At 45.7% G+C, this 13,665-nt stretch overlaps 1 protein-coding gene across 1 annotated transcript in view; it reads left to right on the top strand.

Annotated features, from left to right (window-relative positions):
- Window positions 1-13,665, top strand: part of cers5 (ceramide synthase 5) — an 87,114-nt gene that overhangs the window by 61,013 nt on the left and 12,436 nt on the right. Inside the window, exon 9 of the mRNA XM_067976531.1 lies at window positions 13,135-13,291. Coding sequence (XP_067832632.1) covers window positions 13,135-13,291 — 157 coding nt within the window. The remainder of the gene's footprint in view (window positions 1-13,134; window positions 13,292-13,665) is intronic.

Here is a 13,665-nt window from a genome sequence, read left to right as displayed (position 1 = left end):
ATAATTTTTTGCAATTATAGTATTGTAGTATTGTTTTCCTTTCTGGATAGATGACACTGGGCTTTGTGAAGTTGAGAGAGGGGATCCCCCAGACAGAAAAGTTTGAAAAACTATTGGTTTAGTGGGAATTCCATATTTATCTTTCTAGGTTTTTAAAAAAAAACTGCATTGCTAATTACATTTTGTGTATAAGGGCCATCATTTTACCTTGAAATATACATGAAAACCATGTGCACATATTGTGGATTACTATAGTAAAGATGATTGGAGCATGGGGGCGAAAGCTTTGTTCCTCTTCGCATCCCTTGTATGTGACATCATTGAGATACATCAATTGGGGAAATGGTGCCAAGGTCCCCCTCTTTAGAACTCCAGTGCCCTCCAATTGCTCATGCCTTCCCAATTTGCCACAAAATGAAGGGAGCAATGATGTGGGGGCAACCGTGTCTGTTTTGAAGAGAATCTTCCTAATGCTATTCCTCTAGCAATTCTGCAGCAGATTCTCTCCATCACTTTTCCCACCCCCTTGCAAAAAAAGTCATAAACTATCATTGCCGATGACTCCTGACCTTCGCTCCAGAGTTTTGGCTATGATTGACAGGAGTCCTGAGAAAAGTAGAGATCAGTTCGATGGAAGGAACATTCGGGCGGGTTCTGTTATTGGCGTGCGATCCTCCCTGCCACGTTCTCCATTCTGCGCTCCGCCCAGAGACGGGCGATTACAGAAGTAGGCAGTCTTGGTGATGGAGAGGATATGGGGACGGGAGCTCATCTCAGGGTTAAATAGTACGTCGAGGTTGCGAACAGTCTGATTCAGCCAGGTGGTAAAAGTTAAAAGCTACCCAGTAGTTTGTCATTACAGAACTGATCTCTACTCTTCCGTTAGGACTTTTCAATCATAACCATGGCACTCAAAACATAATCCAGGATGATGTGGAATGTCTCACCTCCAAGCCTGCCCCCCATAATTTCAGAATGGACTTGTAAGTTTCCAACTTGCCGCTCTGTCAGCAGGCAGAATTTTGACACTTTGGTTCATAATTCTTTGGTTATAGCTGCTTTTTAAAAAAATTTAAAAAAAACTTTCCAGCACCAACAATTAAGATGTTCAAATTCTCATACTAGTGATCTATTTTAGATACAATGGGATCGATTTTTGTTTTTAACCACCTGGGTGTTGAGCATCGCCTGAGATTCCAGCGGCGAGGATTGCAAGCCTGTGTTGAGATTGGGGAGGGTGGGCTTGGCATCGTGATATTCCACATCATTCTGGATTATATTTTGAGTGCCGTAGCACTGTGCAAGTGCGAGAAGAGCAAGCACACTGATAACTAGGACAGCCATTTTGCAGATTAAGTTTATTTTTACTTGCCAAGCTGAGAGGCATTGAGCCTTCTTTGAATATATTCCTTTCAATTTTAAGCCCTGACCCTGGTCTTCTACATGCTTCAGTCATCTGTTAGAGCGGCAGCCAGATGTGACATGTTACTGCGGTGCAAAGCATAATGTGAGCTGCTTCACAGAACTTAAAGAATTCATAGGATTTTTAAAAAATCAACATAAGGCAATTAAAATTGACACTTCTCTTAATTTGCAGCTGCTTTACTGCTGTGTATTTATTATATTTTTAGCAGGTTAAATGTAAATGTTTTCTATTTCTTGCCCCAGGATTTTGAGGGTGTTGTCTTCATCTTGTTAATAGGTAGTTGAGACACCTCTAGCCTCCCTTTGCTTGTGTTTGCTATGTGTAGCAGCCTCCTCCTGTAAGCAGATACAAAATGTACACGTGTTGTAACTTGGAAAAGCAGAGACCGTGCCACCCAAGTGAGCACTCTACATACCACTTTGTGAGAGTTCCTGAACAAGCAGCAAGCAAATAGGCTCTGTTGGTCACGTGCTTTGTGGGTATAACTTACAAGATTTATGTGACATTAGAAGCATATTTCAGTGCCAGTAGCAAAGTCTGCCCTGCAGCACTATGGGCGTGCATATGCACGTGTGAAAGAGCTGAAAGATTGCTCAAGGGCTTTGCATGCTACCTTGGTGAAGCAGCATCAAGTTGTAAGTAACTTGTGCAACAGGCATAGTGTAGCATGTACTTTGAACAGGCAAATTCCAGCTAGTCTTACCTTAGCAATCCGCCTGAGGCCTGAAACCTATTGACATGGGAGACTTTGCCACATTCAACCAGGCATTTCTGTCAGTGTTCCTGATAGACTGCCCCTCAGCTCCAAAAAGCCCCTCACCCTCTTGCTGTGTCTCGAAGGCAGAATTCTAAAATGGGGCGATCTCTGTGTCTTCCGCCCTCTGTTGTGCACTAAACAATTTTGTATTCTTCAGGTATTCAACGCAGCGCCCCCTTTTTGTGCAAGTGTCTGCCCATTAAGACCGCTGCTTCCCTTGACATTGCGTTCCTGCAATCACTCAGCCTCCTGAGCCAATCTGCACAGAGCTCACAGGAGATTGGGTCTCACAAAGTCGCACTCTGCAGGCAGTGATCCAGATCGGAAAAAAAGAGACGGACTATGGAGAGCAGCTAGCCAGAGTTGAATAGTGGATGTCTGGGAATGGATAGATATTTTGTGACTTTGTGGACCACTGTCTGAGGCTGAATCAGACTGTTCGCAACCTCGACGTACTATTTAACCCTGAGATGAGCTCCCGTCCCCATATCCTCTCCATCACCAAGACTGCCTACTTCTGTAATCGCCCGTCTCTGCCCCTGCCTTTGCTCATCTACTGCTGAAACCCTCATCCATGTCTTTGTTACCTCCAGACTCGAATATTCCAATGCTCTCCTGGCCAGCCTTCTATCTTTCACTCACCGTAAACTTGAGCTCATCCAAAACTCTGCCCATATCCTAACTCTCACCAAGTCCCATTCACTCATCACCCCTACGCTTGCTGACCTACATTGGCTCCCAGTCTGGGAACGGCTTGATTTTAAAATTCTCATCCTTGTGTTCAAATCCCTCCATGGCCTCATCCCTCCGTATCTCTGTAACCTCCTCCAGCCCTGTAAAACCCTCCAAGATATCTGCGTTCCTCCAATTCTGGCCTCTTGTGCATCCCTGATCTCCTTTGTCCCACCATTGGCGGCCGTGCCTTCAGCTGTCTAGGCCTCAAGTATTGGAATTCCCTCCCTGAAATACTCTGCCCCTCTCTTCCTTTAGGAGGCTCCTTAAAACCTACCTCTTTGACCAACCTGTCCTAATATCTCCTTATGTGGCTCGGTGTCAAATTTTGTCTGTTAACGCTTCTGTGAAGCGCCTTGGGATGTTTTACTACATAAAAGGTGCTAAATAAATGCAAGTTGTTATTGATCAAGGTATATTTATGTAGTCAAGTGATTAATTGGGTGGGAGTTCCTGATGGGGTAAATTGTACACTGTCTACGTAAAGAGCAAGTTTAATGGACCTAATGGGCTTTCTGTTGGTGCTGAATATATAGAGAACACGTGACTAAGCATCAACAATGTATTTTAGAAAAAAACACTGAATCCAACCGCCCTGATGTGGTGTTTTTTGTTTTGTTTTTTTCCTGAAACCCTGTCGAGTATTCTGTTTATGCAATGTAACTATTGTGCTGAGACCAGGAGTATTTCTCCCTTTTGAAATAGAGCACTTCCCTTACACAGTTGAAGGTGGAGTTAGTGGGACTGTTGTTTTTGATGTCTGGGCTTCTGTTCCAGCGGTGATGCATTCTAATTATAACCTTGTTTAAATATGTGTTGTATATAATGTGACTGAAAATTCAAAAATTGCGCAAAATATATTGTAATATTCTGTAAATAAACCACGTGTGTATTTGGCGCAAATTGCTACAGTAATCTTCAAAGGTTTAAAGTTGCCATTGACCTGCTTCGGGGCAGCCTCCTCCCAAGATGTCCCAGTGTCTCTTTAAAAATGACCTTATTGGTGCTGTGCAGCATCCTGCATGCTTGTCGAACTCTCTCCCTAAACCTGCTGCACACAGCAGCCGCGTTTTGAATACCTGGAGCCTTGTGTACAGCATTGCTGATAAGTGCAGCTGCACAATTTATATCCTTTCATGGTAAATAACGTAGTAGTCAATGAACCCACATGTGGTAACTGGCAATAACTCTTACTTTATAAATTAAAAAAAAAATAAGTCCAGTAGTTTCTGATTAAAATACCCACTGTGTGCCGGTGCAGGTACCGTAGGGGGAATTACAGCACGACCAGTTTGCGCAGGCCATTTCCATTATTAATTCCTATTTCCGCATTTATACTGGTAGTTGACATGAAATGTAGACTTAAGATTTTTAATATAGATTGTGCTGCAAGAAGCAAGGCCTTTGTCCAGCTGCATCTATACCACTAACTCAATGTTTGACTTTTTGCCAAACTTGGTAAGTAGCTTAAATTGTCCTCAAATTGGACTTCTCTTTAAAAACCACCTATTAGCCTATTGCCACAATAATTGACTGCTTTAATGCTGTAATAGACATCTATTTAATGGTAACTAGGATCATGGTGATTGAATAAATGAAATTCTATTTTTATTGCATGGAATTACGTGACTTTTCCTGCCATCTTGGGGGATTGCATTCCATGATTCTATCCATTTTTCTGTGAAAACAGCAAACAAGTAGCAGGCAAGGAAAAGGATTCCACCTGCTACAGTTTGTTCTGTAAGGACAGGATCAATCTTGGCTGTGATGTTTCTGATGGTTGACTAATCCATAAGTCATTGTCTAGGCTTGCACAGGGAGAATGGCTGCTTGGGCAAGATATTGTAGATTACCTGCCACCCTTTAAACTGTACCTCAGTAAGGAGCCAATGTCTTCCGGAAAGGAAAATTGGTAGAAGTGGGAGTGGGGGGACAGCTATTCCAGCATTCAGGACTGGTGTGCTGCAGAGTATGCGATCTTACAATAAGGCATTCTAGTAATTCACCTAGATGCTGTCGTTGGAGGTGATCCTGTATAAAACATGGTGTGTATTGATAGTGATGCAATGTCAATGCCCACCGTGTGTTTGTTGCCATTTCCTGTTGTATCGTTTATGTGGCTATAAGCAATGTTAAGGCTCTCTGTCACTGTAATTGTCAGTAAAGTGGATGTCATCACATCAGTGCGTGCCTAGTAAAGGATGTGGGCTGTGGAAGACATTCTGATGCTATCTTTGTAGGGAATGGTCTGCACTGTGCTGGGTGCTGTCTTGTCTGCCTCCAAATTGCTCGAATGATGATGTTGGGATTTTCATACTTGGAGGACAGTGGGGAGAAAGGTCCCAACATGGGCTGCTGCCTTGGATAGGTTGGGAGGGACAAGCTGAGTGATGCAGACATCCTTGTGCCTTTTAATTAGTGCCACTTTGACTAGCTTTTAGAGTTGTCACTGAAATGTAACCCAGGGTGGAAACATTGCCGTTTTGTTTCTTTTGTCCTGGTTAAAATTGGGCACTTGCCATCTTAAGTAAAGCAAGACTATGACTGTTGCCTGAGGCTAGGTTTTAACCTGGGGCTTGTAGTCTTTAGCCAGGTGCAGTGAAACATTAGCACCATTAGGCTTTAAGTTGTTGTATGCTCATTACTGCAATCTGTGTACCCAGTGAAAGCTCAATGTGATCATTAAACAGCAAAGATTTTAATGAGGAACTTGAGAATCAACTCCGATATTTGGTTTAAAATTGTTCATGGTTGATTCTGAGCTTCATTCAGAAGTTGAGGCTGGAAACTGGCATGTATCCATCTATCTACCCACCAGCATGAAGGCCTTGGATTGCATAGTTTAATAGTTCATTGGTGTGGGTGTCAAAACATTATACCCACAGGCATTGTTTTGTCTATCTATAAAAATAACTCTGGCCTGCTTTTGTATATTCACGTTAACAATCCAAGGGGATGCAAGGAAGGAAACACCCTTGCAAATGTCATCCAAACAATGGCTCATTTATTCCCTGCAAGTAAAAAGGGAGGGAGAATGTGCATCATGAATTTCTGGATACCTCATTCATCAGTGTAAGTTTCAAAATTTTGATTTGAAAAAAAAAACGTGTTATTCTGAGATGTGCTGTTGCTATTCCATGGATGAGTGGCGTATAGTGCAGTATGATGGGGATGGGAGACATAAAGCTTAAAGATTGCTTGCACTGTTAACTTGGCTTCGTTCCAATTCCTCACCCCCCCCCCCCCCAGCCTACTCTTAAAAAGGAAGCCGTGTAACAGTTGGGTAGAAAGTGATTTCAAACACAGCAAATTGAATGGAGTTCATCGCAGAATGATAGATTCCTGTAAATTATAAATGCTGTATTGAAGACAGCCCAGTGGCATGTTGCATGAGAGGTAAGGTGTGGCTTCAAATCTCCATACTTCACGTGGCAAGCTCTTTACCTCAGACTGCTCACCTGAGGGAGGTGAGGCACTTCCTTATGAGGAACAAGGCAGGTGAATCATCCCGGGCCCTTCCTGCACCACCTCCTAATGAGTGCCACCTCTTAATCGGTAGCTACACAGCAGCTTTAGCAGAAACTTGCTGACAGATTGCCTAGTTGAGGAATGGAGAAAATAAAATTCTCAAGGTTTTTTTAAAAAAAAATTCCAAATTGATCATTTTTCATTTTCTGTTTCATGTTCTTTTTAAAGATTCAAGAATTGCTATTCTCATGTTGTGTACTCTCAAAATCGAGTATTTTCTCTTTTTTTTAAGAAGACTTCAATGTTTCACCTCATCCCATTCACTTTTGCATGGTTTACAAAATTGTTTGCTTATTGTGTTTGTTTTGGCTTGTTAGCAATGTGGGCTGTGAGGATTTCTTTCTTAACTGCTTCTAACCTTGCAACTTCGTAGCAGTTCATACATATGAAACATTTATGGATTACCAGGATCCAGTGAAAGCTGCAACTTGACACCCAGAAACATGATATGTGGGCTGATAAATATCTGGTGCGGTAATTAAGAGGCTCCAGCTGCACCAAATGTGAATCAGCCCATAATACCATTCTGATTACTATGGTAAATTTTTCAATACTGATTCAAACATATGGGAAGTCTGAGTGCATATGAAACCAATATCTGGAGGGAATGCTCAGCAGAAGTATTTTTTCTCACCTTGAAGACTCCCGGTGCTTACGTTATGATTCGGGCACCCTCCCAATACTCTTGCACATGCTCAATGCAAAAGTCAATTTCCATAGGCAGGCAAGCACTTCCTTTGCACTGAAACGTGACATTATGTGCAATAGTACCGAGGATAGCTGTCCTCCGGTTGAATGATGAACCCTTTTACCATTGAGGTATGCACTAGAAATATTGCAGAATGCCCCCATACACTCCTGATCTCTCTGAGTGACTCCACACTGACAGGCTCTTGGTTCAGCCTAAAAACAGGAAATTGACATACCATAACAAGATGGAACTAAAATTGATGTAGATATGCAGAAATGTTATGTGAGCTTACTATTTCAATGGGATGGATTTTAACTCAGTGATTTCTGCTGGAAACCACTAGATGAGTTAATTTCCCACCTGTCCATGGCAGCAGAAGGCTTTTGGCTATTTAAACTGCTGGGCATCATTTAAATGCCTTTGTTCCACCCCCTGCCCAGAACGAGGAGGGGAGAGAGGCTGCCAAAGATAGGCACCTGCCGACTTCCAGGTAAATGGTGGGGATGGGGTTTCGGGAGGGTAATCTGTAATAGGACCCCGATTTGCATAAATTCATGAGGACCCTGCCTGTTTTAGGAGGGTGCGTCTGCCACCTGCAGAACCCTACAGATTAAAATCGCAAACGGCAGGAACCGGGCGACTTCCAAGCAGATAAGTAATCCCCTCGGTTTCTGCCGGGTGGGTAGGGTTTAAATCAACCCCAATATCTCCATAACTCATTGTGCGTTTTCGGTAGGGCTAGTGCAGTTAAATCATGGGTTTGGGAGTGAAAAGAGTCTGGAGCTTGTGGGCCTTGTGCTAGGATGGGAGGAGTTCGGGGCATGCAGTTCGCAATAGGATGGAAGCACTTTGTAGGGCCTGAAACACCACGTGAAATGGAGGTACGTAGCTTCCAGTGGAATGGAAGCCATTTTGTGGGTGTCAGAACTATGTAAATAACCATTTCACAACTTGTTCATGTATATAGAACCCATGTGACAGGTCAAAATTCACCTTTTCTTAGGCACATTGATCTCTGTGCTGTGGTATTATTTCACCCATAAACAACCTATTGACTGCATTCCTATGACAGCCTAACAAAATGTCACTACAGTCTAGTTTATTACATATAGTACTCTGCTTACTACAAAAAGTTGGTGATCTCACCAGAAAACCATTTTTTTAGCTAGACAGAGTGTACTAACTGAATTGATGAAGACACGTTCTTTGACTATCTGGCACTTTTTAGCTGTTTACTTGCTGGTGACTCCAGCGTCCCATTACAAGGCTTAAAGAAAGCCTGTCCCTTTTTTAATATACTTGTTCTCAGGATATGGGCGATGTTGCCAGCGCCACATTTATCGCCACAGCTCGTTCCCTAGTTGTGGTGGGTCACTGCAGTACTTGTATTGAGGGTGCTTCCACGATGGTGTTGGGTAGTGAGTTCCAGGATTTTGACCCACTGACTATGAAGGAATGGCAATATATGTTCAAGTTAGGATGGGGTGTGACTTGGACCAAAAGGAGTGAAATTCCTGGTAATCTACTTTTAAAACCATGTAACAACCATTTTTGGAACCAGCCTTTTTAAAAGTATAGTGATAGTTACAATTAATCTGGCTTTGGCTTAAGGAGCTGCACACTGTTAAGTGCTAACATGGTAGTTTTGCCTCGGAGTTTTTTTAATTTCAAAATATACTTTTATTTCATAGAATTTAAAGTTACACACTGTTCAATATAAATATCACAATTCCAAACTAAAACACTACAGATCATACACAAAGCGATCTCATTATTACAATTCAAACACAGTATTTCTTATGACTCATGGTGTACAATATAAGGTGGGGTGGCTTTACATGGTGGCCGTTCCCCATAGAGCCTTTGCGTAGGTCGCACCTTGTCCCACAGCACGTACTCCTGGACCTTGGAGTGTGCCAGTCGGCAACACTCGGTCGTGGACAGCTCCTTCAGCTGGAAGACCAGCAGGTTTCAGGTGGACCAAAGGGCCTCCTTCAACGAGTTGATGGTCTTCCAGCCGCAGGTTATATCTGTCTCTGTGCGTCCTGGGGAACAGTCTGTAGAACACAGCATTCTGTGTTACCGGGACAGATACCAACGCTTCTCTCTCCACGCCCTTTGCACAAAGGGGCAGCCCATCAGGAGGTGGAGGACGGTCTCCTCCCCGCTGGAGCCTCGAGGGCAGCTCGCGGTGGTGCTGAGATTCCTTGCGTGTTGGAAGGATCGCACTGGGAGGGCCTTTCTCATCACCATCCAGGCTACATCCTGGTGCCTGTTGGTCAGTTCTAGCGACAAGACATTCTGCCAAATGGCATTGACCGTCTGGTCGGGGAAAATACCGATCGAGTCCAACTTCTCCGTTCCTTGCAGGACTCTGAAAATGTTGCATGTCGACCATTGTCTGATGGCCTTGTGGTCAAAGGGGTTCCTCCTCAAGAACTTCTCCACCTGGGACGGGTGGGGTGGGTCCAGGTTGATGAGGCAGGTGTTCACCCCCCCCCCCCCCCCCCCGGTCCTGCTCGTAGGCGATCGTATCCCTGAGCAGCGCAAGGCTATCAGATTGTCCTGCCGGGTACAGTACAGGTCTGATCTGGGTGGATCACCCACTCCAGAGCAGACTTGAGCCTGTTGGCGATGGCCCTAGACAGAATCTTGTAGTCGACATTTAGCAAGGAAATGGGTCACCAATTTGTGATTTCTTCCCTCTTTCCCCTTCCCCCTTCCACTTGTAGATGATGTGGAGATGCCGGTGATGGACTGGGGTTGACAATTGTAAACAATTTTACAACACCAAGTTATAGTCCAGCAATTTTATTTTAAATTTAAAATAAAATTGCTGGACTATAACTTGGTGTTGTAAAATTGTTTACACTTGTAGATGAGGGTGATGATGCCTTTCCTTATGGCCTCTGACATGCTGCCTGCCAGAAGCATACCCCCATACACTTCCAGTAGGCTTGGGCCTATCCAGTCCCACAGAGCCGAATACAACTCAACCGGTAAGCTGTCTCTTCCGGGAATTCTACTCTTGAAGGACTGGACGGCCTTTGTCAGCTTGTCCAAGGTCAGTGGCCGATCCATGCTCTCCTCTAAGACTTCCATGATAGAGGACAGGAAGGACTGGGAGGCCGTGCTGTCTGTGGGCTTCACGTCATACAGCCTGGCATAAAAGGATTTGGTGATCTGCGAGGATGTCATCGAGCTGTCGTCCTCTTACAGGCTGCTGATCACAGAAGATGGAAGAAGCACAAACGCTTCTCACGTTGCTCTATGGAGCAGACTCTGGACCGGAGGATGATCTTTGAGGCCTCTGAGGCGGAGGGCGAGGCTTGCTGGCCCTTTACCTCTTGGAGTTCCTCCCTGACATTGACCCCCATTGACTGCGGCTGGAGCAGATCCTGCATGCTTTTTTGGCGCTGTGGTCGCTCTCGCACCATGGAGTCAGAGGGGTTTCACGGTCCTTCAACCTTTGTAATCCCTCTTTAGTTCCTCCATGTTCTCCGGGGTCAACAGTCTCACGTTCAGCTTCCATATCTCCCTGCCTGCGATTGACAGTCGGCCAGTAGGAGGCAGTGGTCAGAGAAGAACACCAGCTGGACGTTGGTGAATCTGACCTTGAGCGTTGGATACAAAAAGGAAGTCTATCCTGGAACGGACGGACCCGTCTGGCCTGGACCAGGTGTGTCTCTACTCTGCCGGGTTGCTGAAGACGTCGCAAAGCTTTGCGTCTTTCATCGCCTCTATCAGGAGTTTGGACATGGTGTCCAGTATACCGCCGCCCTTGCTGGATCGTCCAGCCGCATCGATGATTTAGTTGTTCTCGCCGGAGACTTCAATTGGTCTGGCGGTCGCCAGCAGTATTGGGAGGTGCTGGAAGACCTCCATCTGCTTGCTCCAGAAGGTTGGGGCGTACACATTGATTAGTTGGAGCGGGGCGTTCTTGTACAGAACGTCTGCTACGAGCAGGCGGTCCCCCACCAGCTCCTTAACCTCGGTGATGGTGAATTGACTTCCTCGCAGCAGAATCCCCAAGGAACAACTATCATTGCCTCCCGACCAGATGGACAGCCCGTGGGTCCACATGCATGACCACTGCTGGTAGTTGCAGGTGTGCAGGATCCTGCACCTCAGCAAGAACAGCAGGTCCCTCTTGGTCCTGGACAGGTAGTCCAGGGTCGCGGCACATTGCATCGTCTATTTTGATGCTACGCACGTTTATGGATCCAATTTTTAAATCCATTTTAAAATAGAGGAAAACAGAACATTCAGGTCTTACTATTGCATCAGTCTGGGGTCTACATTACTGTCCATTTGGGACCCTGGGTCCAGATTCTGCATTTGTGTGGTGTGCAGGAACTTCTGGATAGTCCTTGGGCTGAGAAAGGAGGCCTGTCCTCCATTGGGGGAGGGTCCTCGCTCGGGGTTCGACGGCGGGGTCTCGTGGGGTGGTGTGTCTGAGATCCACAACCAGGTCAGGCTCCTCGTCCAACGCCGGTGGTTCGCTCTACGCGTCCGTCGTGCTGCTCCCGGTTGCCCGGAGTTGGGGGAACCTCGCTATCCGCGTTGCAACTCCCGGCGTCCCAGAGTTGGGGTGCGCTGGACACGTTACAGCTCCCGGGTTCCTGGAGTTGGAGCGCGTTGTCAGTGTCGCTGGTCACAGTCGCGTTTTGCCTCTTCCTTTGACGAAGGTGGGATTTCCCCCCTTTCCTTGGTCATCGTCTGGGGAGTGGTCGCTGTTGTCTGTTGGGGTCTCTAAGCTCCTCTTGCTGCTGGCCACACCTTTGGTGTTCGTGCCTCTGGTCCTGCGGGACTTCCTCTTTCTTTGCTTGTATCATCCATCCTTCATCCGTCCCTGGTTTGCCTTCCATTGGCTCTGTGTTCCCAGGGGTAGTTTCGGGGCTGGGTTTGCTTGGTTTCCTTGTCACTCCCTTCCTGCTTTTTGTCTTCCTCCTGGCCGCTGGCCCTTTCACGTACGACCACAGCGGGGAGCAGGGGTCTGGCCTCCTTTGGGGCAGCTATGACTGCTGCTCTCTCCTCCTGTGTCACCTTGCCTCTCGCTACCCGTGCATAGCTTAGTCTGCGGTTTGGACAGGTCTTGTACAGGTTGTCCAGCCTCTCCGCACAGGTTGCAGCACTTGGCCTCCTGACAGTCCAGTGTCTGGTGGCCTTCCTTCCTGCAAATCACTGCCTTGCAGGAGGCCTCAAGGAGTTCTATTCCAATCTGTAGCTTTGGAGATTAATCTCCAACAGGTTACAACTGAATTTTTTGATCGTAGCTCTCTTGGCCTGATGGTTATGTTGTGTATACCCTGGTTGGGTGGGTGGTTTCAGACAGCTTCTGTTTGCTTGCATTGTGACATGAATAAGCCAACATTTTAAATGATTCTCTGTAACCTCTGATGTCCTGTTTATACCTGGAAAAGATTCAACTTTCAAAGGTTGAAATTGCCTGTGTTATGCAAAATCCTAGTTTTTAAAGGGGAAGGAAATGGTACTCTTGCCAGGTATTTAAAAAAAAAATGTTTTTAAACTTTAACCCACAATTTTATCAATGCTATGAAGAGGGATTCTGTCCTAACTAGACCACTCTGGTGACATCCAGTATAGGGATTGACCCTATGTGTCCTGGAATAGCTCCATTGCAGACAGCTGGAATGAACTTCAAATGAGTCTTAGGGCTGCTCTGGAGCTGACCAGTTAGCCAGCCCTGGGAACTACACTGCAGGCTGGCAGTGCAGATTTCCTAGCTTGTAATGTGCTTTCCTGGCATTTGATCAGTCTGGAGCAGCCCTCCAGGGTCTCTTGGAAATAATCAAATTGACCCTTTTTGAAAAAAGTTATCTATCTTTCCTTCCCCCGCCCCCTTTTAATGTGACTTAAGAGATCCTGTTTGTGTTATACTCAAGTCTTTGTAAGCATTTGATTTTTAGATATTAACCTTTTCTGTTGGAAAGTGTTTACGAAAGTGAAGGTTGATTATTTGTTTTTTTTTATTTTCAGGATTTTAAACACAACACTGTTTGAAAGTTGGGAGATAATTGGGCCATACCCGTCGTGGTGGGTCTTCAATGTGCTGTTGCTTATACTACAGGTTCTACACGGCATCTGGTCATATCTCATTATGCGCATCGCATATAAAGCTGTCGTCAAGGGAAAGGTAATTTTAACATCTTTTAAAATAGACTATTTTCTATTCAGCTCCCTGCGAGAACCCTCCGTTCAAGTTGCACTGTAAACCACCTTACCCCTGACCATAAATCACCGCTTCAAGCCCAGGGCCACATGAGGCTCGCTTGCCTCAGTAGGGTGAATTTTAACTAGCGCTAAGTCTAGAAGCGAGATGGAGTACCACACAAGGCGGGACTGAGGGGGGTGAAAAGTGAGGGGGGTGAAAAGTGAGGGCGGCGGGACTGAGGGGGGTGAAAAGTGAGGGCGGCGGGACTGAGGGGGGTGAAAAGTGAGGGCGGCGGGACTGAGGGGGGTGAAAAGTGAGGGCGGCGGGACTGAGGGGGGTGAAAAGTGAGGGCGGCG

The sequence above is a fragment of the Heptranchias perlo genome, chromosome X (assembly GCF_035084215.1).
Source record: "Heptranchias perlo isolate sHepPer1 chromosome X, sHepPer1.hap1, whole genome shotgun sequence".
Taxonomy (NCBI): domain Eukaryota; kingdom Metazoa; phylum Chordata; class Chondrichthyes; order Hexanchiformes; family Hexanchidae; genus Heptranchias; species Heptranchias perlo.
This window is presented reverse-complemented; position numbering and strand designations above follow the sequence as displayed.